The sequence below is a fragment of the Antechinus flavipes genome, chromosome 3 (genome assembly GCF_016432865.1).
Source record: "Antechinus flavipes isolate AdamAnt ecotype Samford, QLD, Australia chromosome 3, AdamAnt_v2, whole genome shotgun sequence".
Classification (NCBI taxonomy): Eukaryota; Metazoa; Chordata; class Mammalia; order Dasyuromorphia; family Dasyuridae; genus Antechinus; species Antechinus flavipes.
The window spans coordinates 612,539,410-612,566,012 of NC_067400.1; the positions used below are offsets into that span (position 1 = coordinate 612,539,410).

The window sequence follows — 26,603 nt, forward strand, 5'->3', positions numbered from 1 at the left end:
CGCTGGATCAGAAAGGGGAGTTTAGGGAGCTGATGTCTACCCTGTGTCCCCTAAATTGCTTCTCAGAGATCCCATCAGAGGCTGTTTGCTTGGTTCGGGGTTTGGGGGGTCAGGTTTCTGATCGATTTATGGGGTATCAAGATGTCCATGTCTATCACTTGACTAGCTCTGTGGCCACAGATGGACTCGCTGAGTCTCAGTTTCCTCATCTGTGAAGTGAGGATTATAATGGCTATAAAATCTACCCCAGTGCTATCCTGAGGCTCAGGCAAGACCGTGGTCATAAACTTTAAAGTGCTCTACTGAGTATCCCAAAAGTCTCAATGCAATTTAAAACCATAAAAGCAGCCGCTTATTCCTGCGGTCGATTCTGTCGTGGAAGACTGGAAAGAGATTTCAGTGGAGGCGGGACTTATTAGCCACCCCCTCACCCACCCACCCCATGTCCCCGAGGCCGGGCCTTCAAATATACAGCGTCCCTCGGTGGCCCCAAAATCAGCCCACAAGAACATTTCCGACCCTTTATTGGGGCTCCGTTTGCCCCAAATAAATATAATACATTACGCCCCATCTCTGGGGGGAACACTAGACAGTCAGCCTTCCCCTGTCCACAGGACTCCCCACCCTGGGTCTGTCCCCCTTCCAGGGGCAGCTTGACCCTTTCAAAATAAATTACCCAGAGGGAAAAGGGGGGGAAGGAGCTGCAGAGAGGGCCCTTGCAACCAGCTCCAGGATCAACTCAAGTATCATCTGGGAGAGGGGGAGGCGGCGGCCGCTGGAGGCTGGAGTTCTTGCCTCCACTCCTCCGCTGCCCCCAGCGCGCCCTCCCCAGGTACTAAAGTGCATCGCAGCTCCGCAGTCCAAGTGTCCGACCATTCTCCCCGAGGGGGCAAGGGGGCGGCGTGGGGACCGTTCTGTTCATAGGGAGGAGTTTCTCGCGGGGATCGGAGATAATGGGGTTACAGGTGCAAAATGGGGGGAGGAGGCGCAGCAGGGGCTGGGAGGAAGCAGGCATCCAAAGGGTCCAGCACTGGTCCAGCAGTGGCCACTGAGGCTGTCCGTGTGTCCATTCCTCGGGGGTGGTTGGGAGGGGGCAGGAGGGGGTCTCAGGAGAAGGCGTTCTCTCCAAGGGGCTCAGGCTCAAAGGGGGGTTCCGACATCTCGATGCCCTGGTGCAGCTTCTCCAGGGAGAACTTCATCTGCAGGGAAAGCAAAGAGGTCGTGCGTGGGTGGGTGGGAAGGGAGGGGGCCGGGGACCCGGGGAGGGTCAGGGGGGCGCCCACCTCATCCAGCAGCTCCACGGAGGCCCGCAGGATCTGCCGCCACTTGTGCACCTCCACGCTGTGGAACTGCTTCTGCAGGGCCAAGATCTCGGCCCACTCAGCGGCCGTCTGGGGGAACTTCCTGGGGGGAGAGTCGGGGCTGAGGAGGGAGGGAGAGGGAGGTGGGGGGGCCGCGACCCCCCCCGACTGCTCCCCCCCCCCGCTGCTCCCCCTCCTCCCCTCCCCCCGCCTCCGGTCCCAGCCCCTGCACTTACTCTTTGCCCAGAGCCAGGCTGTGCCAGGCCTCGAAGGTGTGGGCCGTGCGCTCCAGGGACCAGAGCCGGTAGAAGAGGAGGGCGTTGAGGGCCACCAGAATGACGAGGCTGTGGGGGCAGAGAGACCGGGGTCAGGGTCTGGGGCAGCAGGGGAGGGCCTGCGCGAATTTAGGGTTAGGGTTAGAGGGAGGGCGGGGCGGGGGCGGGGCGCGGAGCGGAGGGGCGGGGCCGGGCCCAGGGGGCGGGGGGAGGGGAGGGCAGCCGGGAACCAATACCCTACCTTACACAGATCCTGGGGAAGCAGGGGGAGAGCGAGACAAGAAAAGGTGAGAGCCGCGCCCCCCACAGCGTCCCAACCCACGCTTAGCCCGGGAGCAGCCTCTGAGTCCGGCTACCCCGCCCCCATCTACAATGGAGAAACTGAGGCACAAGAGAGCGGCGACTTCCTCACGGTCACACAGGAAGCAGGGACGGAGCCGCGGCCTCCGGCTGCAGAGTCTGCCCCCCTGCGGCTCCGTGTGTCAGGGCGCGGCGCTGGGCGCCCACGTGGCACATGTAATACACGTGACACGCACGTGACGCGCACGTGACACACGTGCGCACTCTCACTCACACCCTCCCCAACCTCCGGCTCACACAATGCTGATGATGAGCAGGATCCCAGGGATGCCCGACCCGGGGCTCGGGTCCAGGGCTGGCTCTGAGAGTCGGGAAGTGATGGAGCCTGGGGGGGGGAAAGGCGGAGGGTAAGGGGGAGGAGCCGGTGCACGCCCCCTCGGGGAAAGCCAGCGGGTCGGAGCCCGGAGGCCCCCCAGGAGGGGGAGAAGGGCACCCCGCTCTCCCCGACAGCAGCCCTCTGCGCCCGCGTCCCGAGCCCTTCCTGCCCCATCGGCCCCCTCGGCTTCCCCACAGGAGGCCTCCAGACCCTTCCTCCCACCGACCCCGGTCCGGGAGCTGCCGTCAGCCCAAGGCTCCGGCCCTCCCCTGGGCCGCTCCTCGTTCTGCTCCAGCACGGCCCTTGATACGAGTAATCCCTTCGGAGAACAGACACTGCCTGCCTGCTGCCCCCGGAGAGGGGCTCTGGGGGACAAGGACCCTCTTTGTTTCCCCACCCGTCGGGCCCCCCACAGGCCGTACCTGAGGGGTGCAGGCCCCCCCGAGGGCACGTGTCGGGGTCCGCATGAGCGGGGGCCTCCCCGTGGTTCCTCCAGCTCAGAGGCCTTTTGCGCCGTCTCAGGCCCGACAGCAGCCCCCGGGCCTCCTTCCCACCCTCTTCCAGGGACAGTTTCTCTGCTTTGGAGAGCTCTCTCTCTGGGGAGGAAGTGAGAACCGGAGTCATCCCTGAGAACTGGCTCCTTCCCACGGCCGGCTGGGGCTGTCTTTGGGGGGTGCACAGTGGGGTCCCACAGAGGGGGGAAAAGGGGGTGTCGCTGCCCCCAGGGGACCTTCAGTCTCTCCCCTCTCCTGCCCCCCCATGGGGCCATCTTCTCAGGGGTCCTGCACCCCCATCTGCTCAAAGAGGGGCCACATTCTCTGGGATTGACTGGCTCCGGCTGAAGTTCCTCTGAGGGAGCCTTTACTAATAAATTAAGGGAAAGCAAAGCAAACAAACAAAAAAAGACTGTGTGTGTGAGTGTGTGCGAGTGTATATCTGTGTGTGTATCTGTGAGTGTGTGTGTGTGTGAGTGTCTGAGTGTGTGTGTGAGTATGTGTGTGTGAGTGTATCTGTGAGTGTGTGTGAGTGTGCGAGTGTATATCTGTGTGAGTGTATCTGTGAGTGTGTGTGAGTGTGTGCGAGTGTATATCTGTGTGAGTGTATCTGTGAGTGTGTGTGAGTGTGTGCGAGTGTATATCTGTGTGAGTGTATCTGTGAGTGTGTGTGAGTGTGTGCGAGTGTATATCTGTGTGAGTGTATCTGTGAGTGTGTGTGTATGTGTGTGTGTGCATGTGTGAGTATGAGTGTAAGAGAGACAGAGACAGAGGCACAGAGAGGGAGGGCACGACTGCTCCCCTCCTTCTGGCCACTGAAGGGCTGCCTGGGCCCAGCGGGCGCCTCCCTCTCGCCTCCGCTGAGCTAAGGGGGACCGAGGCCTTTACAAGTTTTGCCTTTGGGGCGGGGGCCGCCGTGCGAGGCCCCAGAGATCAGACGGGCTCCGGGCTGGGGCTCTAGACCCCGGCAGGCAGAGGGTGGGCTGTGCAAGCCCGGGAGAGCCCCCGCCCTCTCCTGACCCGTTCTTTCCTCCGGCTGCCTCAGCTTACCCAGGTGGTGGAAATAATCCTCGATGCCGCTCCAGGAGTTCTTCTCAATGAGGGACTTCACCAGACTCCAGGGCTGCTTCCGGTAACGGATCTCCGATGAGACGCTGAATGGGGGAGAGCAGCGGGGTGAGAGGGCAAAGGGCGGGAAGAAGGGGGTCAGGGCTTTCTCCTCCCACCTTTTTTCAGGCTCCAATCAAACCCCCCCGAAGTCCTGCCTGCTTCCAGGATCCTGGCTGTAGAAGGGACCTCAGACCAGGGACCGGGGGAGGCTTAGGGAGTTGAGACTCATGGCTGCCCACCTCCAGCTGTGCTGGGAGGCTGTGCGAGGGTCCTTGTGGACCCTTCTCCTTTGCCCATCTTCCCTTTTTTGGGTATCGGATCCCTGGCCCCCCTTGCTCAGGCCGGGGAGCCTCTAGCCGCGCCCCCTCCTCATCGGCCCTGCCCACGGACACCCAGGGCAGAAGGAGGCGGCCTCCGGGGGTCCCAGGGGCGTCCGGCTGACAGCGGGTGAACGAGGCTCGGGATGGGGCTGCGGAAGGGCCTGAGCTCGGGTCTCTGTGCTTACCGGAGGCGGGTCTTGTTCCTGGCCAGGCTCAGGATGCAGTATCGATGAGCTGTGTAGAAATAGTCTTGGTAGGGAATGCCCTGAGTGAGGACCTCGGAATCCACCACGCAGCCCCCACCCTGAGGGCTCCGGCGGAACAGCGTCTGAAGGGGAGGCAAGAGAAGGGGTCGGGAGGGCCCTCTCCAGCTGAGACCCCTCAGAGCCTCCCCCTTTCTCTCCAGGTCCCTCTACTCCCAGTTCTTCCTCCTCCTTCCCACCTCTCAAGGCCTCCTCCTCCCCACTCCCAGTGCTCCCTCCTCTTCATCTCCTGGGCCCCCCCTCCCCACTCTGGGGCCCTCCTCTCCACTCCTGGTACCCCCTCCTCCCTACCTCCTAGTGTCCCCTCCTCCACATCTCCTGGTGTCCCCTCCTCCCCACTCCCGGGGCCCCTCCTCCCCACTCCCGGGGCCCCTTCTCCCCACTCCCAGTGCTCCCTCCTCCCCACTCCCAGTGCTCCCTCCTCCCCATCTCCTGGTGTCCCCTCCTCCCCACTCCCAGGCCCCCTCCTCTCCACTCCTGGTACCCCCTCCTCCCTACCTCCTAGTGTCCCCTCCTCCCCATCTCGTGGTATCCCCTCCTCCCCATCTCCTGGTGTCCCCTCCTCCCCACTCCCGGGGCCCCTCCTCCCTCACCTGGGTCTCCACCACCGCCGCGCTCTTGGGGCCCAGAGGGTTGCTGATGGGGATGGTGTAGGACAGGACGCGGCTCTGATGACATTTACTCTCCCCGCTCCACGGGGTGAAGGTCACATCTGCCGTGGAGGAGAAGGAGTGAGGGGCGGCCTGGGCCCCCCCGACAGCCCGCCCCTGCCCCTCCTCCAGGAAGCTCGCTGGGTGCTCTGCAGCCACAGCCCCCTGGGGAGCAGGAGGAGGAAGGGGCTCCCAGCCCCGTCCTCAGGAGAATCCCTGCCCCCGCCCCCGCCGGTTACCCCAGGCCCGTCCCGGCTCTGACCCGTGAACTTCCGCTGCTGGAGGAAGCCCTGCAGGAAGGGGGAGTCGGAGAACAGCATCTGCTGCAGGCGCTCGGCCCCCACGTGGAACACGCAGTTGATGAGCAGGCGGCCCGAGAGGTCCGGGAGGAAAGAGGTCAGGTCCGCTGCAGGCAGGGGAGGGCAGACGTTGGCTTGGGCCGCGGCCCGGGGAGGGGGCTGGGGGGGAAGGGGCTTCCTGCCTTACCTTCCTCCGTGGCCGAGGAGGAGGAGTTACTCGTGTCCGTCAGCATCTCTTCACTGGGCAGCAGGTCCAAGGGGGTCAGGGGGGCCGGACCCTCGGGGGGCATCTCGGGGGGCAGGGGCTCGGTCACTGGCGTGACCGTCTGACTGGAGGAGGCGTCCGGCTGACTGTCCGTCTGCCTTTCTTTATCCTCCTCCCCCTGAGGAAACAGGGAGCGGGTTCGAGTCCTTGCTGACCATTCCCTGCATCCCCTCGCACGCCCGAGGGGGCGACGCCGCGTCTGCAGCAAGGGCCAAGAAGTGGTGCCGGCCAGAAGGCCTCGGAACCCCCTGGAGCGGGGAGGGAAGGCGGGCCGGGCCGCACGGGCCGCCATGACGCTCCCAGACAAACCCTCCCGGTCAGCGAAGCAGGGACGGGCCGAGCCTGGAACCCCCGCCCGTCCTCTCCGGCCGGACTCACCGCGTTGTCCCCGTCGCTGCTGGCCTGGGAGGGGCACGGCGTGAGCTGGGTCCTCCGGGAGGCCGTGGGGCTGGGCTCGCGGCTGAGGTCCGGGGACCTGTGGGGCAGGGTCATGTCACTCAAGGCAATCACATCCCCCACCTCCTTGTGGCCCCTGTCAAGAAGAGAGAGGGAGGATCAGTCCTTGCCGGCCCCGCGATCCCCAAGGCCTGGGGGGCTGCCCCCTCCCCACTCACGGTCCCCAAGGCCTGGGGGGCTGCCCCCTCCTCATGGCTTACCCCAAACCATTCAGCTGCTGCAGAGGGCAGACGTAGTCTTCATCCTCACTGGTGAGACCGAGCTCGGACCCATAGCACTGATGCACCAGGTGCCACAGCTCCCGGGGTGACAGAGTCTGGGGTGACCGGCAGCTGGGTGAGGGGGCGGGGAGGGAGGGGCAGCGAGCCCCCCCTGCTTCCCCCCTCCCCTGCAGCCTCCCCGTCCCTTCCCATCCTATCCCCCCGTCCTCCATGAGAGGGAGCCCTGGGCCCGCGCTCTCCCCGGCGTCTCCCCCACCAGCCGGCACCTTGTCCAGCAGGGCATTCTGCCAAAGGCGGAAGATGAGCAGGAAACAGCGGTCTCGGGCTCCAAAGGAGGTGAAGAAATGCTGGGGGAGGTTGAGCAAGGAATGGTGTGAAAGAAAGGGGGGGGGGGGGTGAAATGGAGACTTCCGCCCCATCTCCCTCCGCTCCGTCCTTCTCTTCACCTATTTATGGCTCTCCTTCCGACTTCCTCCCCCAGCCTCCAACATCCTCGCCGGCCCGTGGACATTTCCTGCTTCCCCTGTGACCCTTCTGCCCCAGCCCCTCCTCCCAGTCCTCTCCCTCCTGTAGGAGCCTTCCCCTCCACCGGCTCCCACTCATGCCCACCATTGCCTAGCTTCTTCCCCACCCTGCCCCAACCCCATTCTCCCTAAAACCCTCCTGCTTCCTACATATCCTCCCTTCTGCTTCCCACTGCCACCCAATGCCATTTCCCCACCCCTCTCCCCAACATCCCCCGAATCCAGAATCTCATGATCTCATGCCTGGACTACCCACTTCTCTTCTAAACTGGCCCCCCTGTCCCAATCAATCTCCAGAGCCGCCAAAGTGACTTTGCATCATCCCCGAACTCATGAACCATCCATGACCCGCTACTGTTCCCAGAATTAGCCATAAACCCCTCCAGGCCGTTCCTAGTTATCCTTGCGCCTTCCTACCGTTCCCAGAGTCCTCCAGGCCGTCCCTGCTCCTTGCTCCCTACGGTTCCCAGAGTCCTCCAGGCCGTCCCTGCTCCTTGCTCCCTACGGTTCCCAGAGTCCTCCAGGCCGTCCCTGCTCCTTGCTCCCTACCGTTCCCAGAGTCCTCCAGGCCGTCCCTGCTCCTTGCTCCCTACGGTTCTCAGAGTCCTCCAGGCCGTCCCTGCTCCTTGCTCCCTACCATTCCCAGATTCCTCCAGGCCGTCCCTGCTCCTTGCTCCCTACGGTTCCCAGAGTCCTCCAGGCCGTCCCTGCTCCTTGCTCCCTAAGCACTAGTGTCTGCCTGGACTGGCTTCACTGGCTGTTCCATTTTCCATATCCGGGCCTTTGCCATGGCCGACCCCCCACATCCAGATGGTCACTCTTCTCACCCCCCCTCTTAGGATCCTTCATTTCTTGCTTCAAGACTCACCTTCCCCCCATTTTATGGGAGCCCTCCTGGGTCCTCCCAGCTACTTCTGCCTCCTTCTCCAGGTCTATCTGTTGTAGTTAGTTATTGGGGGGGGGGGGGTCCCTCCCTATTTCTGCCTGAGTTCCTTGAGGGCAGGAAAGGTTTGGGCCTCTTCCTGTTTCCCGGGGCCTGGCACTGTGCACGACACCGACAGATGCTCAGTGACTCCCCCCGGAGCCCCGCTCCCTAACACTGCTTCCCCCCACCTACTTTCTCGCTCTCGGTGCAGATCTGGATGGCGTTGGGAATCAGTTTGGCTGTTTTCTCCTTCTTCAGACATGTGACTTCTTTCAGCTGGATTGAGATCTGGGAGAGCCAAGGGGGAAGATATGGGAGGGGGCTTTATCTCAGCGTCCCCCACCGGCCCAGCCCAGCCCAGGCCCAGGGCTCACCGTGGTTTCCCAACGGAAGATATTGCTGTAGAAACAGATCCAATTTTCAGAGAGGTAGAGGCGGCCTTGGAGAAGGATGTCCCTCTGCAGGGCACAGGAGTAATCTGAGAGCAGAGGGGACAAGAGGCAGCTTAGTAACCTGAGCCCAGGAACCGGGAAGGGAAAGGCCAGGAGTGAGGAGGGCAGCGGGCTGGCAGAGAGACAGGGCCGAGAATGGGGGGGGGGGGAGGGCTGGCAGGGAGACAGGGCCGAGAATGGGGGGGAAGGGGAGCTGGCAGGGAGACGGGGCTGGGGGGGGGAGACGAGGCCGAGGATGAGATGGGTGGGGGGCTGGGAGAGCTGGACAGCAATGGAAACCAGGCAGACCTGGGATGTTTAGGGCAAAGAGGTCTGGGGGCCCCAAAGAGGTCCCCCTCCCTGCTCTTACCCACAATGAGCCGCTCAGCCTCAGGAAGTTTGCTGAAGAGTTTTCTGAAGTCCTCATTGCGCTGTTTGTAAGTAGGACTCAACATCTGTCAGAGAGAGACACGAGAGCTTGGCCAGGGCTTAGTTTGCCTTCCCCAAGTTCTCCTGAGTCTCCTAAGGCCCAACCGGATAAATCACTCAACAAGCCTTCAGTAAGCAACTACCAGGTACCAAGCTAGATGCTGAGGATCCAAGTAAAGGACGAGTGGATCCCCAGCTGCTTGCGCCCCATTCAGCCCCCTCTCAGGCCTCCATTCCAGCCCCGTGTCCCCCTTTGCCTCTCATCACCCCCCTTCCCTTCTTCCTTATCCCTCTGTTTTCTGACCAGATGGTCATCCCCGTTCTCACACCTTCTTTCTACAGAGGAAAGCATCCAAAGGGACGGTTTAATCCTCACCCCCCGTATTTCCAGAGATACTTACACTGTACCAGCTCTGCATTTTCTGCGAGAAAAAAAAGAGAAAAGACAAAGCAGGTGTCACTCTGTCCTTCTCCCTTTCCTCTGCCTCTCCCTGCCCTCCCTTGTATTCACCAGCCCCTGCCCTGTCTGCTCGCCCTCCGGCCCATCACCCACCATGCACCCCGGCCCTGCCCAGACCTTGCTATTTCTGATGAAGTTTCTGCTACTGAGCGACTGGGTTCCGGGGCTGCTTGCCCCTCCGCCTTTCTCCGAGGAGCTGTCCGAGCCCTTCTCTGACCCCTTCTCCACCATGGCTCCGGTGTCCTGCTCTGCAGGGGGGGACCGGTTCGGGGGCAGCAGCAGCAACCGCTTCCGAAGGGAAGGGGAGCTGCTGGGGGTGCTCCGGGCGGAGTGGGGGGCTGTGCTGAGGAAAAAATGGGAAAATCAGAGTGAGGGCTCTTTCCTGTCCCAAACCCCAGTTAAAGTTCCCCACTCTGCAACCGGGCATCCAGGATGTGGTCCTGAGTGCTGAAGAAACTGCAGAAATAATCTGTGACACTGTTCCTTTTTATAAATCAGTATTTATAAGACTTTGCAGAAGACCTTCCTTCGGGACAGTGCTGGGGAGAGATCCGGCAGCATGCCCTTTTACAAACGAACATATTGAGACCAGAAAAGAGCAACTGGCTGCCATCACCCTGGTCGGCAGCCAGCCGGTGGACAAGTCTGGTGCTTTAGATTGCTGTGGCTCCTCTCCATTGGGCCACACTGCCCCTGCACAGCCTCCACTCCCTCACCGCCCCCCGAAACTCCGCTCCCTTTTCTCTCACCCCTCTCCCTCAGCACCCAGGCGGTAACAACTGCTTTTTGTATCTGCTCTCACTTGGTTCTTACCAGTTTTTAACATGGTCATCTGGTGCCTGGTCCATGGCTCCTCCATCAGACTCTAAGATCTGGGACTCCAGAGAGCAAGAGCCATCACTTAAATGGGGAATCAGGGGAAAGGGGCCTAGTCGGGGCTCTGAACTACTTCATGTGTCATCCCAGACAAAGTATTCAATCCCTCTTAGGGCTACACGCAGACACTCTGCCAGGACGTCCAAGTCTTCCACCTCTAATGAACTCTGAAATTATTTCTCTTTTTCTCGGTTTTATGACTCTTAACCCCATTCTTCATCCTCTCCATGACCTATAGTCACCCCTTGATTCTTTCTCCAGCTTCCATCCCTACCTTGTCCACACTCTCCTTCCTTCCCTAGCTCAACCTCCTGCTCAACCCCTTCTCCTACAGCCAAGCGTTCCTTGTCAAGCTCCAACCATGGATCTGCCCCCTTAACTCTTACTCACGTGCTACAGAAGAGAACTGAAGAAGAACCGAAAATTCGTGTTACATAATCTCAACCGGGCCCTTGCTGAGGCAGGGCAATCCTTGACACAGCTCTGACTGCCTACCCCAATCATCACAGCCGTTTTTCCAAGCCTTTCCCTCCCTCCTCAAGTCTACCTTAGCCCCCAGCTGAAGATGCTCATACTTAAAAAAAAAAATGGGGTCATTTATGGAAAACTTCCTCTTCCCTCCTCCTCCTCATCTCACATCACTCAGCCATTTTCCTCCACTCTCTCTCCCTTCGCCCTCGCCTCGCTTGAAGATTGGCCCTCCTTCTTGCCAAAACAAACCACTCAACAGGCATAAGTCATCCCATTCCATCCTGTCATCTCTGGCAGATATCACCCCACTCATTAATCTTCAGTCTCTCTCTGTCTACTGACTGCTTCGCTGGCGCTGACAAACATGCCCATGTCTCCCCATCCTCAAAAAAACTATTTGAGCCATCTATCCCTGCTAACTATCAGACCGTATCGCTCCTCCCTTTCACGGTTAAACTCCCAGAGAAAGTAAATTATAATAAAATATATCATTTGTCTCCTGCCAGAAAGATGCTGAATTTAATGTGCAAAGAGACAAAAATCAGGGGGGGATGGTCACTAGGGGAATTTGAGTTTTGTTTGTTGGGGTTTTTTAGTGGGAGAAAGAGGGGGAAGGACATATTTAAGATTTATATACAAATAACTAAATACTTAAAAAAAAAATCTCCAATCAGTACTTCCTCCTCTCTTACTAGTTTCTAAACCTTCTTCAGTCTGGACTCTGACCCCATCGTGTAATTGAAAATATTTAAATATTCTCTCCAAAGTTACCAATGATCTCAATCCTTATCATTCTTGACCTCCTATCAACAGGGTTGATAACTCACTTCTCCTGGAGACTTTTTCCTCCACTTTTTCATGGCATTACTCTCTCCTGGGTCTCCCGCCCAATCATTCCTTCTTGGTTTCCTTTGCTGGATCTTCTTACAAGTTACACTCCCACTTGAGCTCTCCTCTTAGCCCTCTTCTTCTTCAATCCTATCTTGACCAGTATTTTCATCAACTCTCATGGGTTTAACTATCATCTCTAGGCTGATGATTTTCAGAACTATTTACCTAGCTCTAAGCTTTCTCTTGAACTCCGATCTCACATATCCAACTGCTTAGCGGACAAATAGCCCATCTGAAACTAAACATGTTCTAAACAACTCATTCCCTTTTCCATGAAACCTTCTTCCTTCCCAACTTCTTTATTATTGTGGATAATACCACTATCTTCTTAGTGACTTTAGTGATTTAAATGCTCATTTGTGTTTCTCCCATACATCCCATCTCTTGCCAAGGCTTGTCGATTCTGCCTTTATAGCTCTCCTTCAACACCATGACCGTATAGCTGAATTACTGAAATGGTCCAATCGTTGGTGTTCCCGCCACTAAAAGCTCAGCCTCTACTCAGCTGTCAAACTGATCTTTCTAAAGCACAGATTGGGCCAGATCACTTTCCCATTCAATCAATTTCTCTGACTCCTGATCACCTCCCAGATCAAATGTAAAATCCAATAGCTTTTTCTCTATCCTCCTCTTTCTGGACACTGGACATTTTTTGGTTACCCTTATCTTCTAGATATTAATGACATTGTCAACTGCTGAGTCTCCTTTACAATTTCTTTGTGAATTCCCTACCTTCTCTTCTCTACATTCTCTGCTCAGGATCCATTATCAACTCGTAAGGGCTCAACCATCAACTCATATATTTATCTGCATACTTTCTCCCCCCATTAAATTGTAAGCTCCTTGAGGACAAGGACTTCTTTTTCCTCTTTTTGTATCCCTAGTTTTAGCATAGAGAAGGCACTTAATATTGACTGATTTTTATAGAGATGACTCCAGAAGCAGCAAGATGGAGTAGATGGAATATTGGACTTGGAATCAAGAAAACATGAGTTTTAATCGTACCTCTGATATTTAGTAGCTTTGTGACCTAGGTCTCTTTATCTCTCTGGGACTCAGTTTCCAGGTCTGCAAAATTTAAGGGTTGAACTCTGAACTCAATCACTGCTTCTGCATTCTAGATATAACTGCACCAGGCCTGAACTGCAGGTTGTCATCACCAGCTGCTTGTCGGACATTCCCATCTAGATGCCCCACGGTCAACTCGAACTCAAACTAAAATTCATCATCTAATTCCCTTCATCTCAAAACATTACGAGCAACCTCTGCAGCTTCAGTCCTCCCATAACTTCAGTTTCAGGAGTCCATCCAACGTGGTAGTGGTTCCTTTGCTTGCCCTGATGTTGTGCATATACCAAGGGAGCACACACTCCATCTACAGATTGCTCCCTTGCTCTTGCCATACGACCAGCCCATTTTCTTTAGCAATGATGTTATTTTTTGATTACTTCCTTCACTCTTATTTTTTTTTTTTCCTGACTAGACCTTTGATTTTATTTTTGGGAATCCATTCACATCACCTAACATGCTTCTTTCTAACAGTCTTCTGAATTTTTAATTCTCTAGAGATCATACATAGGGTCCCATAACCTACAGCTATACCACAGCAGCAGAAGGATATTGATCTTAAAAATAACGGGCTTCTGCTTTCATGGGAAAATTTGAGAATCATTAAAAAAGAGCTTTATAATTTTTCAGAAGCAATTCAGTCCCTTTTTTTCCTGTTTAATTCTGGGTTCAAATCACGGTCCATATGAGTACTGACGGAGAAATTCTCAAGATTATCTATGTAACTGAATATCATAGTCCGCAAAAAGTACATTTTTCATCCACTTGGTTTCTTTTATACAAATGATTTGGCAAAACTTATTTAAGTAGACAAAGAGGCTCAAACAACCACATCTGCAATTTAGCAAATCTCAGAGTATCCCTATTTGCTTTGGATGCTGCCTAGATCTCCTCCAATGCAATAGCAAAACTTAATACCACCAAAAAATCTCAGCCCTTGTCAATACTCCCAGAGAGATGACTAAAAGAAAATCAATAACTACTGAGCTCTACTGCTACTGTTCCATCTTTATAAAATTAGATGAGATTAGAAGGAAACTGATAGGCTTTTACAAGTAGAGTAAACCACATCTTCAAGGGTGCAGAGAATACAAGATCTCCATTTGTTTACTATTCCTAATTATGAAAAAGCATTTAAGTGAATGAGTATTTTCATGATTCTTTCCACAAGACAGCCTCCATACCTTCATCAAAATGGTTCAAGATTACTTGAAAATTGGAACCACCAGCGTAATCTTGTTTGACTCCATGATGATGGAGTATCAGATAAGATCTAACACAGGGAGATTAGCAGATCACTAGTCCATCACCAAATTTCACTCTTTCTGTGGAGGTTCCCATCGTCTTTCCAGGGATTCACATTCACACAAGCTGAGACTCATCATGGACTTTTCACCCCCTCTCAATTCTCATATCCAAAGAGTCATTACCTATATCCTCTGCATTCACACAACCACCCCCCTATGCAGGCTGTCATTGAACCCTGATTGGACTATTGCAGTCATTTCTTAAGTGGTCCTCCTGCCTCCATTCTTTCCACTTGGGACAATCCAGACTCCACACAGCTGCCAAATGGATATTTCTAAAGCCCTGATCATTTCATTGCTTAAGAACTTTAAGTGGCTCCCTATTGCTTCTGGGGAGAAAAAATAGACTCCTATTTGACACTTCACAATATAACCAAACCAAACTCAAATTTATTTCACAGTTGAATCAAGACTTTTCCATGTGCTATTCCCTGAACATGAGCTTCCATTTATCATCTCCTGCATAAGTTGTCCTCCGTGTTTGGAATGGCCTTTTTTTTTTTTTAAACTTTAAACCTCTGCTTCTTGGAACACTTGGTTCCCTGTAAGATTTCCCTCAAGTGCCATTTCCTAAGAGATCTTTTCTGATCCCCTTAATTGTTAGAGAGCCCTCCAAGTTATCATTTCATGTTTGTTTTGCATATGTTCTATATTTAATGAAATTCATGTGGCTTCTCTCAATAAAAAGGACTGTTTCATTTTTGGCTTTTTGTAAATGTCTAACACACTAAATGCTTGTTGAATTGAGTGTAAATTAAAAATGCTGAAGGGTACCAGAACTTAAGGAAAAGGCAATGCCCAATATTTCCATTGGTCTCTCTCTCCTTCCTTCTCTCACTATCTCAAGTCTCTCTATTTCTCCTCTCTCCATGTGCGTCTCTGTGCAAAGTAGGAGACTATGGGGGTTTGAGGTGTATGCTGCCAGATATGGTCTCTGTGTCCACTGGTTTGGCTTCCCTGTTACCTCTTGTTCTACAGAAGGAGTCTATGGGAGTCTGTTGCAAAGTGATTGATGAAAAAACATCAATAGAGCATTTTTTTTTAAGTCAGCAGAGCAGCAGGAAATAAAAGGACTGGATTAGCAGGTCTATAGGAGCTCCCCTGGAACAATCTCAGAATTAGAGCAAATCTCTTCCCTCTGAACCGGTTTGCTCTTTTGTAAAATAAGCCGGACCAGATGGCCTCTGAGACTCCTTCTGGCTCCAGAGCTAAGGTGCTAGGTGCTCCCATCTCCTGCCATTCTACTCTATTTTAAGCTATGAGGGGAGGAATTTGAACTCTCCACTGCAATTCTTTCTGAAGTGGTGCAGCATAGAGAGAGACAGAGGAGAAATAAAGAGAAGAGAGAAAAAGAGGGAGGAGGGGAGAGGAAAGGAAAGGAAGGGAAAGGAGAAGGGAAAGAAGGAGAGGGAAGGAAAGAGAAAGGGAAGAGAAGGGAGAGATTGTTTGGGATCATTTAATCACTTCAGAACTGAAAAAGATAATTCATACAGAATCTCAACAATTCCAGTAAATCTTCTCTTTATTCTATCTAATATAGTATATAGTAGAACCTTAACAAATGTTGATTAATTGACTGAGTTTTTTTGTTTTCTTTGGTCTGGTATAATTGGTCAAAGGATAAGGTCTTTTCTCTGTAACAATTTATACATTATCTTTTGGTTTTATTCATTTGTATCTGCTCTTAATAAAACTGCTTTGTAAAAATTGTTATTCTGCTTCAAGTAACTCAGGAGAGAGAGAAAATAGATGGACAGACAGATGGAAATGAATAGATAGGTGGATAGATGGATAGACTGACAGATGAATAGATAGAGAGATGGATGGAAAGATAGAGTCAATAGGCAGAAGGATAGACAGATGGAGAGAGTAGATGGATAGATAGACATAATTGTGAATGGATAGATAGACAAACAAATATGGAATAGACAGATGCGTGGAAAGATGGGGTGAATAGATGGATGGACAGATGCACAGACAGACACATGGATAAGGTGGTGGATAGACAAATGGATAAGTAGATAGACATTGAAGGTGGGTAGACAAGACATATAGAGGGATAGATAAATATGGATGAATAGATGAATAAACAGACGGATGGATGGAAAGATATGGTGAATAGATAGATGAATAGGGTGGATACATAGGTAGACAGACATATAGATAAATAATTGTGGACAGATAGATAGATGAAGAGACAGATGGACAGACAGATAAATATGGATGAATAGACAGACAGATACATGAATGGATGTTATCTATGGAATCATGAGAACCACATGTACACCACTTAGTGACTCCCTTGAGTGAATAAGCTGCCCTTTACCTGTGTCTGCCTGAATTCTGGCCTGGCTTCGTTCGGTGGTTATCAGGAAGGATCCTGAAATTCTGGCATGACCCTGGACAGGTCAGTTAAGCCCAGGACTTATCAAAGCTTGCGCCAGGCTAATGCCCTCTGTCTCCACTCACCATCCCTGGCACTTGCCTGGTAAAAGCACTTCACTAAGGTTGTTGTTCAGTCACGTCCAACCGTACGTGACCCCGTGGACATTGTTTCCTTGGCAGATACTGGCCTGATTTATCATTTCCTCCTCGGTGTGTCTCCATTTTACAGCCGAGGACAGGAATAAAGCCACTTGCCCAGGGCCCAGTATGTACCGGAGGCCAGATTTGAACTCAGATCTCCCTGTCTCCAGACTGTACCCCTCCCCATGTATGGGCTGTCTTCCCTCATTAGAAAATAAGCTCCTTAAAGGCAGGGACTTGCTCCTAGTAGCTTCAGTGCTTCGTATGCTGCCCAGCAAATAGTAGATGCTTAATAAATACCTTGAAATTCACTTGTAGACTTAGCAAGTCTTTTTGTAGAGCAATACAAATGTTATGGAGTCATTTCTAGTGAAAGGCTAGCCCGGAGTCCTGCAGGGAAGCCCTCAGGAGGGAGATGTTATTAGGCTGAGCCTGGAAGGGAGAGGAGCAGTATTCCAGGTGCAGCATGGCCAGACTGCAGATCTCACCCCCAGTGGCAGCACCGGGGTAGATGGGAGAGGGTGGGGCAGGGCCAGAGAGCGGGACTGTGGGGATTTCAGAAATCACAGATAAATCCACAGATCATAGATATTATAGGCTTAAGAAATCATTTGCTTCAACTTTAGAGAAAGAAACAGAGGCTCCCCAGAGAAGGAAGTCCCAGTGGGCGGTTTGGGATTTCAGGATCAGATGTGTGGCCGATTGCGGGGAACTTTCATTTCAGACCACCAGACAGTGAAAACTCCCCTGGGAGGAGCCTCCTTCTCCTTCTTCTCTGTTCTGGATAATCTAATGATCTGCTGTCACGACTTACCAAATTCCTCTGCCTGGTATTCAAGGCCCTACCGTAACCTCTCCAGCTTCCTCTCCCCATATCCCCGCCGCCCCACCCATAGAGCCCATCCACTGCAGGCCCACTCCCACCATCTCTGCCTATAGAAATACTGCCCAGCTAAAGTTCTGACCACTCTCCCCCAACCCCTCCAGGAATGATTTTTTTCCTTTTTAGAATCTCTTTTCCAATGAGCACAACTAGGTGGGGCAGTGAACAGAGCACAGGATGGAGAGCCCTTAGTAGAGACTTATTCATGAATCAATAAGCACTTTATAGGCACTTGTTGAGAGGGAACAGAAAGCCTTCCCACCCAATTCATGAATGAATGAATAAGCACTTAGTAGGCCCTTGTTGGGGAGGTGGGAGAACAGACTTACCACTCAACTCTTGATTGAATAAATGAATAAGCACTTAGTAAGCACTTGTTTAGAGGGAACAGAAAGCCTTTCCATTTGGTTCATGAATGAAGGATCAAGCTCAAGAATACTCAGTGGCTCCCTAGTGCTGCCATTAGAAACTATAAATTCTTCAGACTAGCATTCGAGTCCTTCACAAGTTAACTTTCTCCAGCCTTGCTCCCTTTTCCACAATCTCCATCCCTACCTGTGCTGTCTGTCCTCAGGCTTCAGCTCCCCCTTAGAAGCCTCAGTCCCTGCTCATTAGGTCTCTGAGCTCTGCGCAATCTGTCCATATCACTGATCTTAGATGGGAATGACTCTCCAAGGGAGGCTGGGGGGCGTTACCACCTCCTCCTGGGCAGGTGCTGCAGCTTCACAAGCCTGATACACTGTGCTAGGCAATAGTTTGTTTTATTATCACCACAGTTTAGGAAAGTAATCTGCTTGCAATTGTCCTCAGCCCACAGTCACATGAGAACCATCTGAAAGGCCTTAAGGGGTTTTAGTCTGGTTAAAAGTCCAGGAAACTTTCTTCAAATACTTTTAGATTTAGGACTATGGCACATAGGACATAAATAAACCTTTTTTTTTTTTTTTTTTTTTTAAGGTTTCAGTCATCAAATCCAGTCCTCTCATTTTTCAGATAAGGAAACTGAGTCCTGGAGAAGTCAGACAACTTGACAAGTCACACAGGAAGACCTGTCCTTGGCAAAGGAACCGAGCAAAGGGGGGAATTTGCAGAAGCTGACTGAATTAGAACAGAACTACATGTGTGGTTGTTGCCACTCAATTGCTTCTGACTCCTCCTGACCCCTTTGGCATTTTCTTGGCAAAGATACTGCCAGTGATTTACCATTTCCTTCTCTAGCTCATTTTACAGATATGGAAACTGAGGCAAACAGGGTATCGCTGACTTGTCCAGGCTCACACAGCTAGGAAGTGTCCAAGGTTGGATTTAAACCCATAAAGACGAGTCTTTCTGACTTCAGGTTTGGAGTTTTATCCACTGACTACCTAACCACCCAACATACAGCTGGCAGTTAACAGATGCTTGATGGATCAGGGAGTCCAGGTCCTGGACTCATGGTCTAGGAGGGGGAAAGAAAACCTGCTACAGGATAAAAGGTCTTTGAATGAGGTATCTGTGCCTGGTTACAAATCCTTCAATCAGGACCACGGGCTAACCCTCAGTTTCCTAATTCGTTATTTTGTTAGTATATCTCCTTTCTTCCTCTGAATCCCACCCTCGAGAATACCTACACTTGGAGAGAGCTCCTTTCTAATGCAAGACACCAGCTCAAGCCGAGTCCTTCTCACACTAACCTTCCTGTCTGGGTTTCATCTTTTCTGGGTATGGTACGGATAGGAACTAAAAAGGGCTCTTTTTCTTCTAGCCCAGTCAGACAATCAGTTCAACCTAACGGACATTTCTTCAGCACACACAAACAAGATGAATACACATATATGGAAGATACGGGTATATATAAGGAAAGGAGAAACCAGAGAGAGCAGAGGGGGAGAGCGAGGAGAAAAAAGAGAAAAAAAGGAGAAAAGGAGACAGAGTCAAAGATGAAAGAAATAAAAGAGAAAGGAAGAAAGAGAAGGAGAGGGAGAGGAAAAGAAAGAGACAAAGATAAAGGGAGAGAAAAGGAGTTACAAAATGATTGGGAGAAGTGGAAGAGAAAAAGCTCCATATAATATAAAGCAATGCCTGAGTGCACACAAGGGGCTGGGCACTCCAAAAGGCAGAGGTGATGGAGAACATCCCAGAGATGGGAGAAAGTCTGGATAAGGACAAAGACGTAGGAGATGAAGGCTTCTATACAAGGAAGAACAAGCAGATCAGTGTAGCTCAAACAGTGTGAGGGAGCTGTGCAGGGGGAGGGAAAGGGAAGAGCAAAAATATGAAATAAATCGGAATCAGTCCGGCAAAAGGATCTGTTATTTATCTAGGGCCATAGGGAGCCACTGGGATTCTTGAGTAGGCAAGTGCCATGCTTAAGGAATAAGCAGACTTAAGAAGGTCTTAATAAATCAACAGGGAAAATGAGAGCTAGGGAGAACACTTGTCCCAGAGAAGTGGCCCTGCTAAGAAAGAGTTCTGGGCAAGTGTCTTGACCTTCCTTCTTTGGGAAACAGGATTAAAACTACAGGGCTGTTGCAAGGACAAAGTCAAAGCACATGAAATGCTTTTGTAAACCTCCAAGCTGTGTAAATCTAAGCTTTTATCAGGGCAGAAATTCAAACTATTATTTGTTTATTTTGGGCCAGAATTTTAAAATTATTATTTATTTATTTTGGCCTGATCTCTGGGTAATATCAGGGGTATAGTGGGACTGTGAGATAAGGTGACTCCAGTCTGTGCCTTTGAGAGCTGCCGGGACGTTGGGGCAGGGACTAGGCAGAGGCCTTTGTGCCAGGCACTGTGCTAAGATCTGAGGCACTCAAATGACTTGAATACAGTCCCGGCGTATCCAGCCACCTACCATGGATGATGGACTCTACCTCTCCATCTCCCTTCCCTTCCCCAAAGCCACCAGTTCCCAACAGCTCCTTCAATGGCCACTTCTCCTTCCCAATTGGTTTCCACTCATGACAAGGTGGTTTTCCTAAATTGCTAGTCTGACCTTGTCACTCCAGCCCACTCCCTTCCTCTATAAACTCCAGGGATGGGAACCTAATCCCAGAAGCTAAACTGTTCAGTCTCTGAACCTACACCTCTAGAAATCTCTTTTATTTCTTTTCTTTCCTAAAAAAACTCAAGCACTTCCACACCTTTTATTTACCTCCCCACCCTCGTCCCAGCTCCTCCCCTGTATGTCTAGTGCATGAGGAGGGTGGGGGACTATTCCATCTCCCTATTGGAAACTAAGCTCCTGGAGGATGGGGGGCGGTTTTATTCTGGCCCAATAACCTCAACAGACTAATAAGGCGCTTAATAAGTGCTGATTGTTTGACATGGAAAGATTTCTCCGGTTGGTACTCGGCTCATGTCTTCAGCATTATCACAAATTATTTCCTTTCATATGTTTTTCAATCTGACCTTCTGGGCTGGATCTGGTTTGAGATCCGAGTGCAAATCCAACCACACATTCTTCCAAATTGTATGATTCTGGGCAAATCACTTTTTTCCTTATTTGCAAATAATAAAATTATATTATTATATATATATTATAAAAAAGCACTTCTCTCCCAAATTTGTTATGCTGATCAAATAAGATCAGATTGATAAAGTGCTTAGAACACAGCAGGCACTAAATTAATGTTTGTTCCCTTCCCCCTTCTCCACGCTCCTACACTGGCCAGTTCCTGGACAGGATGGCTTTTCCTACTTAAAAGGATTTTTCTACTCCCCTAATCCCTGCCCCAGAATCCTTAGCTTTCTTTAAACAACGCTTCTTACAGGAGGTTTTTATGATTCCTCTCTCACTCAAAACTATCCTGTATTTATGTAATTTATAAAATATTTGGTGACTTTGTGTGGGTTTGTCTCTCCCTATAAGACGGAGCAGACGAGCTGTTCTGTCTCTGTAAGCCCTGGCAGAGACGGGTATGTAGACGGTACTTAATACCTGCTGGTAAATTGATTCCCGACTCCCTGCGCACTACCCACTATATTATCCTGCCGATATCATTATTATTCAATTCTGGGGCACCATCAAGCAGCCGCCGGGGAAGGAACATGGGCTTTACACTCCACAAAAGACCAGGCGATGCGACGCGGGCCCTACCCGGGGACTGCATTTGGGGGGCAGCCTCTTACCCTCCCTCCACATCCAGCTTCCACATTAATCTAAAACAGTCCCGAGCATCTGGTGATCAGGGTTCTCCACCAGTACTGCCGCTCGGCTGTACCACACGCCTCGGGGCTTCTTGGACTTGGCGTTCAAGGCCTCCACAACCGCCTCTCCAGCCTTCGGTCTCACACTCACACGCACACACACAGACACACATACTCTCCCACACTCACACACAGACATACACACACTCACATACACTCACACACTCACTTGCACACACACACACACACATACTCTCACGCACTCACACACAGACATACACACACTCACATACACTCACACACTCACTTGCACACACACAGACACACATACTCTCACGCACTCACACACAGACATGCACACACTCACACTCACACGCACACACACAGACACACATACTCTCACGCACTCACACAGACATACACTCACACACTCACGCACACACACACACACATACTCTCACGCACTCACACACAGACATACACACACTCACATACACTCACTCACACACTCACTTGCACACATGCACACAGACACACATACTCTCACGCACTCACACAGACACACTCACTTGCACACACACTCACACACATACTCTCACACACTCACACAGACACACACTCACACACTCACACACTCACACACTCGCGCTTCTGTGACACCAGCTTATTCCCGGACCGGTGGTTCCTTCTCCTTCCTTTGCTTCTCCCCACATTTCCCCCTGGTTCGGGACCCTCTAGGGCAGTCCCTGCGGAGCCGCTCTGGGTCTCTCCAGTCCCTGACCTCTGACCCCTGGCCTGGTTGGGCAATAGGTTTTTTTGTCCGAAATAACCCTTGCAGGGCAGCGATAGGCGGTATCTGCCGTGCTCTCCCTCCTCCCAGGAGGGGAAGTCGGGTCACCGAGGCACCGAGCCCCTGTGGGGCCTCCCTCGGATAACCAGGCCCAGAGTCCGGATCTCCCTGGCCGCAGGCAGAGGACTCGGGGGCAGGGAGGGCTAGCTCCCCTGCCAGGGCAGGGAGGGCCGGCCCCTTAGCTGAGGCACTCACTCTCCTACTGCCCCGGGGAAGAGGAAGAGCAGCCCGGGCAGAGCCGGGGGAGAGGGGGCTTGGGCCGGGAGGGGCCGGGGCCGGGAGCGGGCAGCGGGGAACACCCTGATTGGGCCCTTGTGAAATATGGCAGAGTTAGGGCAAAAGGGCAGGTTATGGGGAAGGAGGCCCCCCAGGCTTCCGGACCTCCCCCAGCTTCCTGTTCTAGGACTTGCACAGGCCCAGAGTCACAGGTACCAGGGACACTGCGCCCGCCAACTTCCCAAACTCGGAGCCGAGGCCGCGGGTCCCCGGGAAAGGTGTTACTAGCGGGAGGGGACATCTCCATTTGGTAGGAGATAATGTCAGCGCCGGAGACCGGCCTCCTTCCTTCCTACCGCCCATCACGAGTCAAGGACGCGGAAAGATGGACCCCGAGACAGGGGCGGCCAGAGCAGCAAGGGCCGAGGGGAAAACACCAACCCCACGGATGCGGCCGCTCACGATCCCCCTCCCCAGTGCTCCTTTCTCTCTTCTTCCCCTACCCAGCCCCAGGCTTCCCCGCAGTGCTGAGGACACAGGCACAACGTGGGGCTCTCCCCTCGGTCCTTCTCCGTAACAAAAAGCCCCCAGCCCCTTCTCCAGCTGCTCCCCTCCCCCCGGCCCCGCTCCCCTTCACCAGCTGCTCCCCTCCCCCACGGGCTCTGACAGCAGTCTCAGCTCCTAATCCTCCATTCTCCGTTCCTATTTTCCAGCCCCCCCCCCCCAAACAAACCGCCCCTCTTCACTCTGCCCTCCCGGTCACCCCGACCCCGACCCAGCCCCTCCCTCCCCCGCTCTCAGGCTCGTCTCCCCGAAAAGGCCCGATCCCTCCAGACTCCCCCCAGCCTCTTCCAGGGCTCGCAGACATCATGCCACAGGTCCCTTTCTCCCTAATTCCTCACAGCAGCCCCCTAGGCTCTGCCCCCAAGCCCCCTTCCATCCTCGGCTCCCAGAGCCTCCTCCCCCCATGCATCCCCCCAGCCCTCACCCCACCATCCTTACTCAAACATAGCACGGAGCGGCCGGGCCGGGTGCGGCTCCTGGGCGCGTGGGGACTGGGGGGCCCGGGCTGGGGTGGGATCGGGACGGGACGGGAGGGCGGGACGCCCGGGCTGGGAGGGCTCCGAGCCCCGCGGCCCCGGGGAAGGGGAATCGGCGCCCCGCTTCCTCCGCCGCCCGCCCTCCCTCCCGGCAGCACAAAAGGCCGCGGAGCCGGCGGCGGCTACACCCCCCCCCCCAGCGTCACCGACCCCCCCTCCTCCCTCCCCCTCCTCCTTCTCCTCCTCCTCGCGTCACCAGCCCCGCCCCTACGGCCCCATCACGGGGAAGGGCCGGGGCGCTCTTCACCGGCCTGGACACCTGGGTCCTGGGGAAAAGGGGGGTAGGGCCCGGCCGGAACGGGGGGCCCCCTCCCCTCGCCCCTCTCCCCGCTGGGCTCCAGACCGGAAATGGGGGGGTGAAGGGAAACTCCGGGGGCAGGAAGGGGGAGGGGAGACCAACCCCCGCCCCCCAGCCCTTTTCACGGCAGACGTGCTTTCGTTCTGCGTGTGTATGTGTGTGCGCGCGCGCGTGTCCCTGCGTGTGTGCATGGGTATGTCCCTGTGTGTGTGTCCCTGTGAGTGCGCGCGCGCGCGTCCCGGTGTGTGTCCCTCCTGCCCTCTCTGCCTCCGTCCTCCGGACAGTTTCTCTCCGCGCGGGTCTCCCCATCCTGCTCTTCCTCCGCCTTTGTCCATCTAAGTCTTTGGCTGCACTTGCTGTGCCCTCTTCCCCCGCTCTCTCGGTGTCTGTCTCCCCCAGGGGTCTCCTTTGTCTTTCTGGCTCTGTTTCTGCCTCTCCTTCCCGGGGGTCTCTCTCTGTCTGTTTTCTGTCTCTGTCTCCTCTCTCCCTTTCCTTTCCCCCCCTCCCCTCTCGTGTCTTTTATCTCCCTCTTCCTCCTGGGTCTCTCCAGCTGAGTTCTGGAAACTCTCTCTCCCATCTCTGTCTCTGCCCCTGCCCGTCTCTGTGTCTCCGCCTGTCTCTCTGTCTCCGCCTGTCTCTGTCTCTCTGTCTCTGTCTCTCCCCGTCTCTGTCTCTGCCTCTCTCTGTCTCTGTGTCTCCACCTGTCTCTGTCTCTGGTCTGTCTCTGTCTGTCTCTGTCTCTGTCCCTTCCCGCCTCTGTCTCCGACGTCTCTGTGTCTCTGCTTGTCTCTGTCTCTCTGTCTCTGTGTCTCCCCCTGTCTCTCTGTCTCTGCCTCTCTCTGTCTCTGTGTCTCCACCTGTCTCTGTCTCTGGTCTGTCTCTGTCTGTCTCCGTCTCTGTCCCTGCCCGTCTCTGTGTCTCCGCCGTCTCTGTCTCTGGTCTGTCTCTGTCTCTCTATCTCTGTGTCTCTGCTCTGCATCTCCCCCTGTCTCTCTGTCTCTGCCTATCTCTGTCTCTCTGTCTCTGTGTCTCCACCTGTCTCTGTCTCTGGTCTCTGTCTCTGTCTGTCTCTGTCTCTGTCTCTCTGTCTCTGTGTCTCCGCCGTCTCTGTGCTGTCTCTTTCTGTTCTCACCCGCAGTCCCTTCTCTGCCTTTCCCCTTCTCCCTCCCAGCCGTCTCTTTCTGTTCCACTCCCTCATCATCCCATTTGATTCTCTCCACGTTTGGCCGACTCTCGGTCCTCCCTCTGTGAGGATCCAGCCCTGCCCCGTCCCCAGCCATCTCGCCCCACCCAGACCCCGAAATACAGGGGAGCCCCAAGAAGTGCTCGTGCCCCCCCACGGATCCCTGCGCTCCAAGTGGGAAGCGCTGTGCAAGCCCTTCTGGTCTTACCTCTCCCCAGCTGAGAGCTCCGTGTCCAGGCTCCGTGGCCTGCGAGGGCGCCGGGGTGGGGGGGTGCACTGGGGTGTCTCCCCTCCGCTGGAGGGTGTTACCTGTATGGTGGGCAGAGGCAGGAGCTCCCAGCGGGCCAAGGCCCTCTCTCTTGCTTCCCCGTCACCGTGCTCCCCCTGGTGCTGCTTGGCCGGATTGGGGGACCCCTGGGCCGAGGAGACCTCTGTCTCCCCCAGCAAGGGCACCCAGGGCAGCAAGGGCAGCAGGTCCTCCATGGAGGGAGGCAGGGGAGAGCCTCTGGCGTCGGTGGCCTCCAGTGGGAAGGCTAAGGAGGGGAGAGAAAGTTCGAGGACGGTTGGGCGCCCACCTCACTACCTCTGATAAGGAAAGACTCCCATACTCCCCGAGCTCTCCTTATTCCAGCCCATTGCGCACTGAGGCAGGGTGGAGAGGGCGCCAAAGGTGGGGTCACAAAGACGGATCCCCCTGGACAAGTTAATTAGCCCCGATATCCTCGGCTACGAAATGAACTACGGGACTCTGAATGTCCCCCTCCTCCTCCTCCTCCCCGTCCCAGGCCAGCCTCCCCTTGGCTCCCGGCACCCTCCTCCTCCTCCCGCAGCTCTCCACCTGGTCTCGCGCCCCTTTTCCTCCTCAGCCTCCCCGGGCTTGGCCGCTTTCTTCTTCCTGTCCTGTCATGTGTTTGCTGCCCCTCCCAGAGGTCCCCCAGGGCCAGGGGCCGGGAGCCCCAGCGGAAGGGGAAGGGGACAGGGAAACGCGCCCGCTCCTCTCTTCCACCCCAAGTTGGTTGGGATCTCAAAGTCCCTGGCAGGGGACTCGGGCAGCTGCCCTAACGGAGCGGGCCGGGAAGCCAACTGTCAGGGAGCCCGGAGCTGGGGATGTCCCTTCTCTGTTTGCTTAGTCAGTGGTACAGCAAACACCGGGACTTTCTGTCGCAGCCGCCTGCCCTGCTTGCCCTCGCGGCCTCTGGCAGCCCTGGGAGGCCGGGCCAGGAGGGACGGGGGACAACCTTGGGAGGCCGGGCCAGGAGGGAAGGGGACAACCTCCCTGCCGCCACCCACCCCTTCTCTCTGAGGGTTTCTTCGGGGTGGGGGGGCTATTTATGAATCTAGACGTCTCAAGCTAAGGGGAGACCAGACTTGTGGGTTTCCGAGGCTAAAAGCACAGGAGGACATAGAATGAGCTGCCTTGGCCAGAATCCTTTCCCTGCTCCATGCCCAGCCCAAGGTTCTCCTGCCACCTCCATTCCCCCAAGGAGAGGTTCCTGCTGACCTTTGTTCTCAAGGGGCTTGGGTCCCGCAGCTATCCAGTACAGAGAGGGAGGAAGAGAGGGAGAGAGGTTCCCTCTGTCCATGGATCAGGGAGGGAATCTTTGGCATTAGGACTGGGGTGACCTTGAAGGCCCGGAAGAACTTCTCTGGGGTCTTGTTACTGTCCAGACACCTCCCCCCCTCCACATACACACACCTGTTCAG

At 54.1% G+C, this 26,603-nt stretch overlaps 1 protein-coding gene across 6 annotated transcripts; it reads right to left on the bottom strand.

Annotated features, from left to right (window-relative positions):
* Positions 1-507: 507 nt before the first annotated feature.
* Positions 508-26,477, bottom strand: GRAMD1A (GRAM domain containing 1A). Of its 6 annotated transcripts, none has more exons than XM_051988998.1 (20): positions 26,401-26,477; positions 25,108-25,432; positions 9,217-9,442; positions 9,041-9,061; positions 8,581-8,665; positions 8,154-8,257; positions 7,972-8,067; positions 6,597-6,677; positions 6,310-6,425; positions 6,032-6,185; positions 5,576-5,771; positions 5,352-5,495; positions 5,033-5,151; positions 4,362-4,504; positions 3,797-3,900; positions 2,675-2,848; positions 2,174-2,261; positions 1,538-1,645; positions 1,284-1,422; positions 508-1,199 (listed from the first exon to the last, which is right to left on the bottom strand). In XM_051988998.1, the coding sequence occupies exons 2-20, from the start codon at positions 25,380-25,382 to the stop codon at positions 1,107-1,109; spliced, it is 2,466 nt and encodes an 821-aa protein (XP_051844958.1). In that variant the 5' UTR covers positions 25,383-25,432; positions 26,401-26,477; the 3' UTR covers positions 508-1,106. The 6 variants fall into 6 exon arrangements, with proteins under 6 accessions (XP_051844958.1, XP_051844960.1, XP_051844959.1 ...); XM_051989000.1 differs by having other exon boundaries at positions 6,032-6,128; positions 26,401-26,476; XM_051988999.1 differs by having other exon boundaries at positions 1,284-1,404; positions 26,401-26,475.
* Positions 26,478-26,603: the final 126 nt, after the last annotated feature.

Excerpts from the sequence above, each read along its gene's own strand:
- GRAMD1A (XM_051988998.1), bottom strand. The coding sequence starts at position 25,382 with ATGGAGGACCTGCTGCCCTTGCTGCCCTGGGTGCCCTTGCTGGGGGAG. Across the intron at positions 6,426-6,596 it reads AGAATGCCCTGCTGGACAAG|ACTCTGTCACCCCGGGAGCT; the intron begins GTGCCGGCTGGT and ends CGGTCACCCCAG. Across the intron at positions 1,423-1,537 it reads AGCCTGGCTCTGGGCAAAGA|CCCCGACTCTCCCCCCAGGA; the intron begins GTAAGTGCAGGG and ends CTCCCTCCTCAG.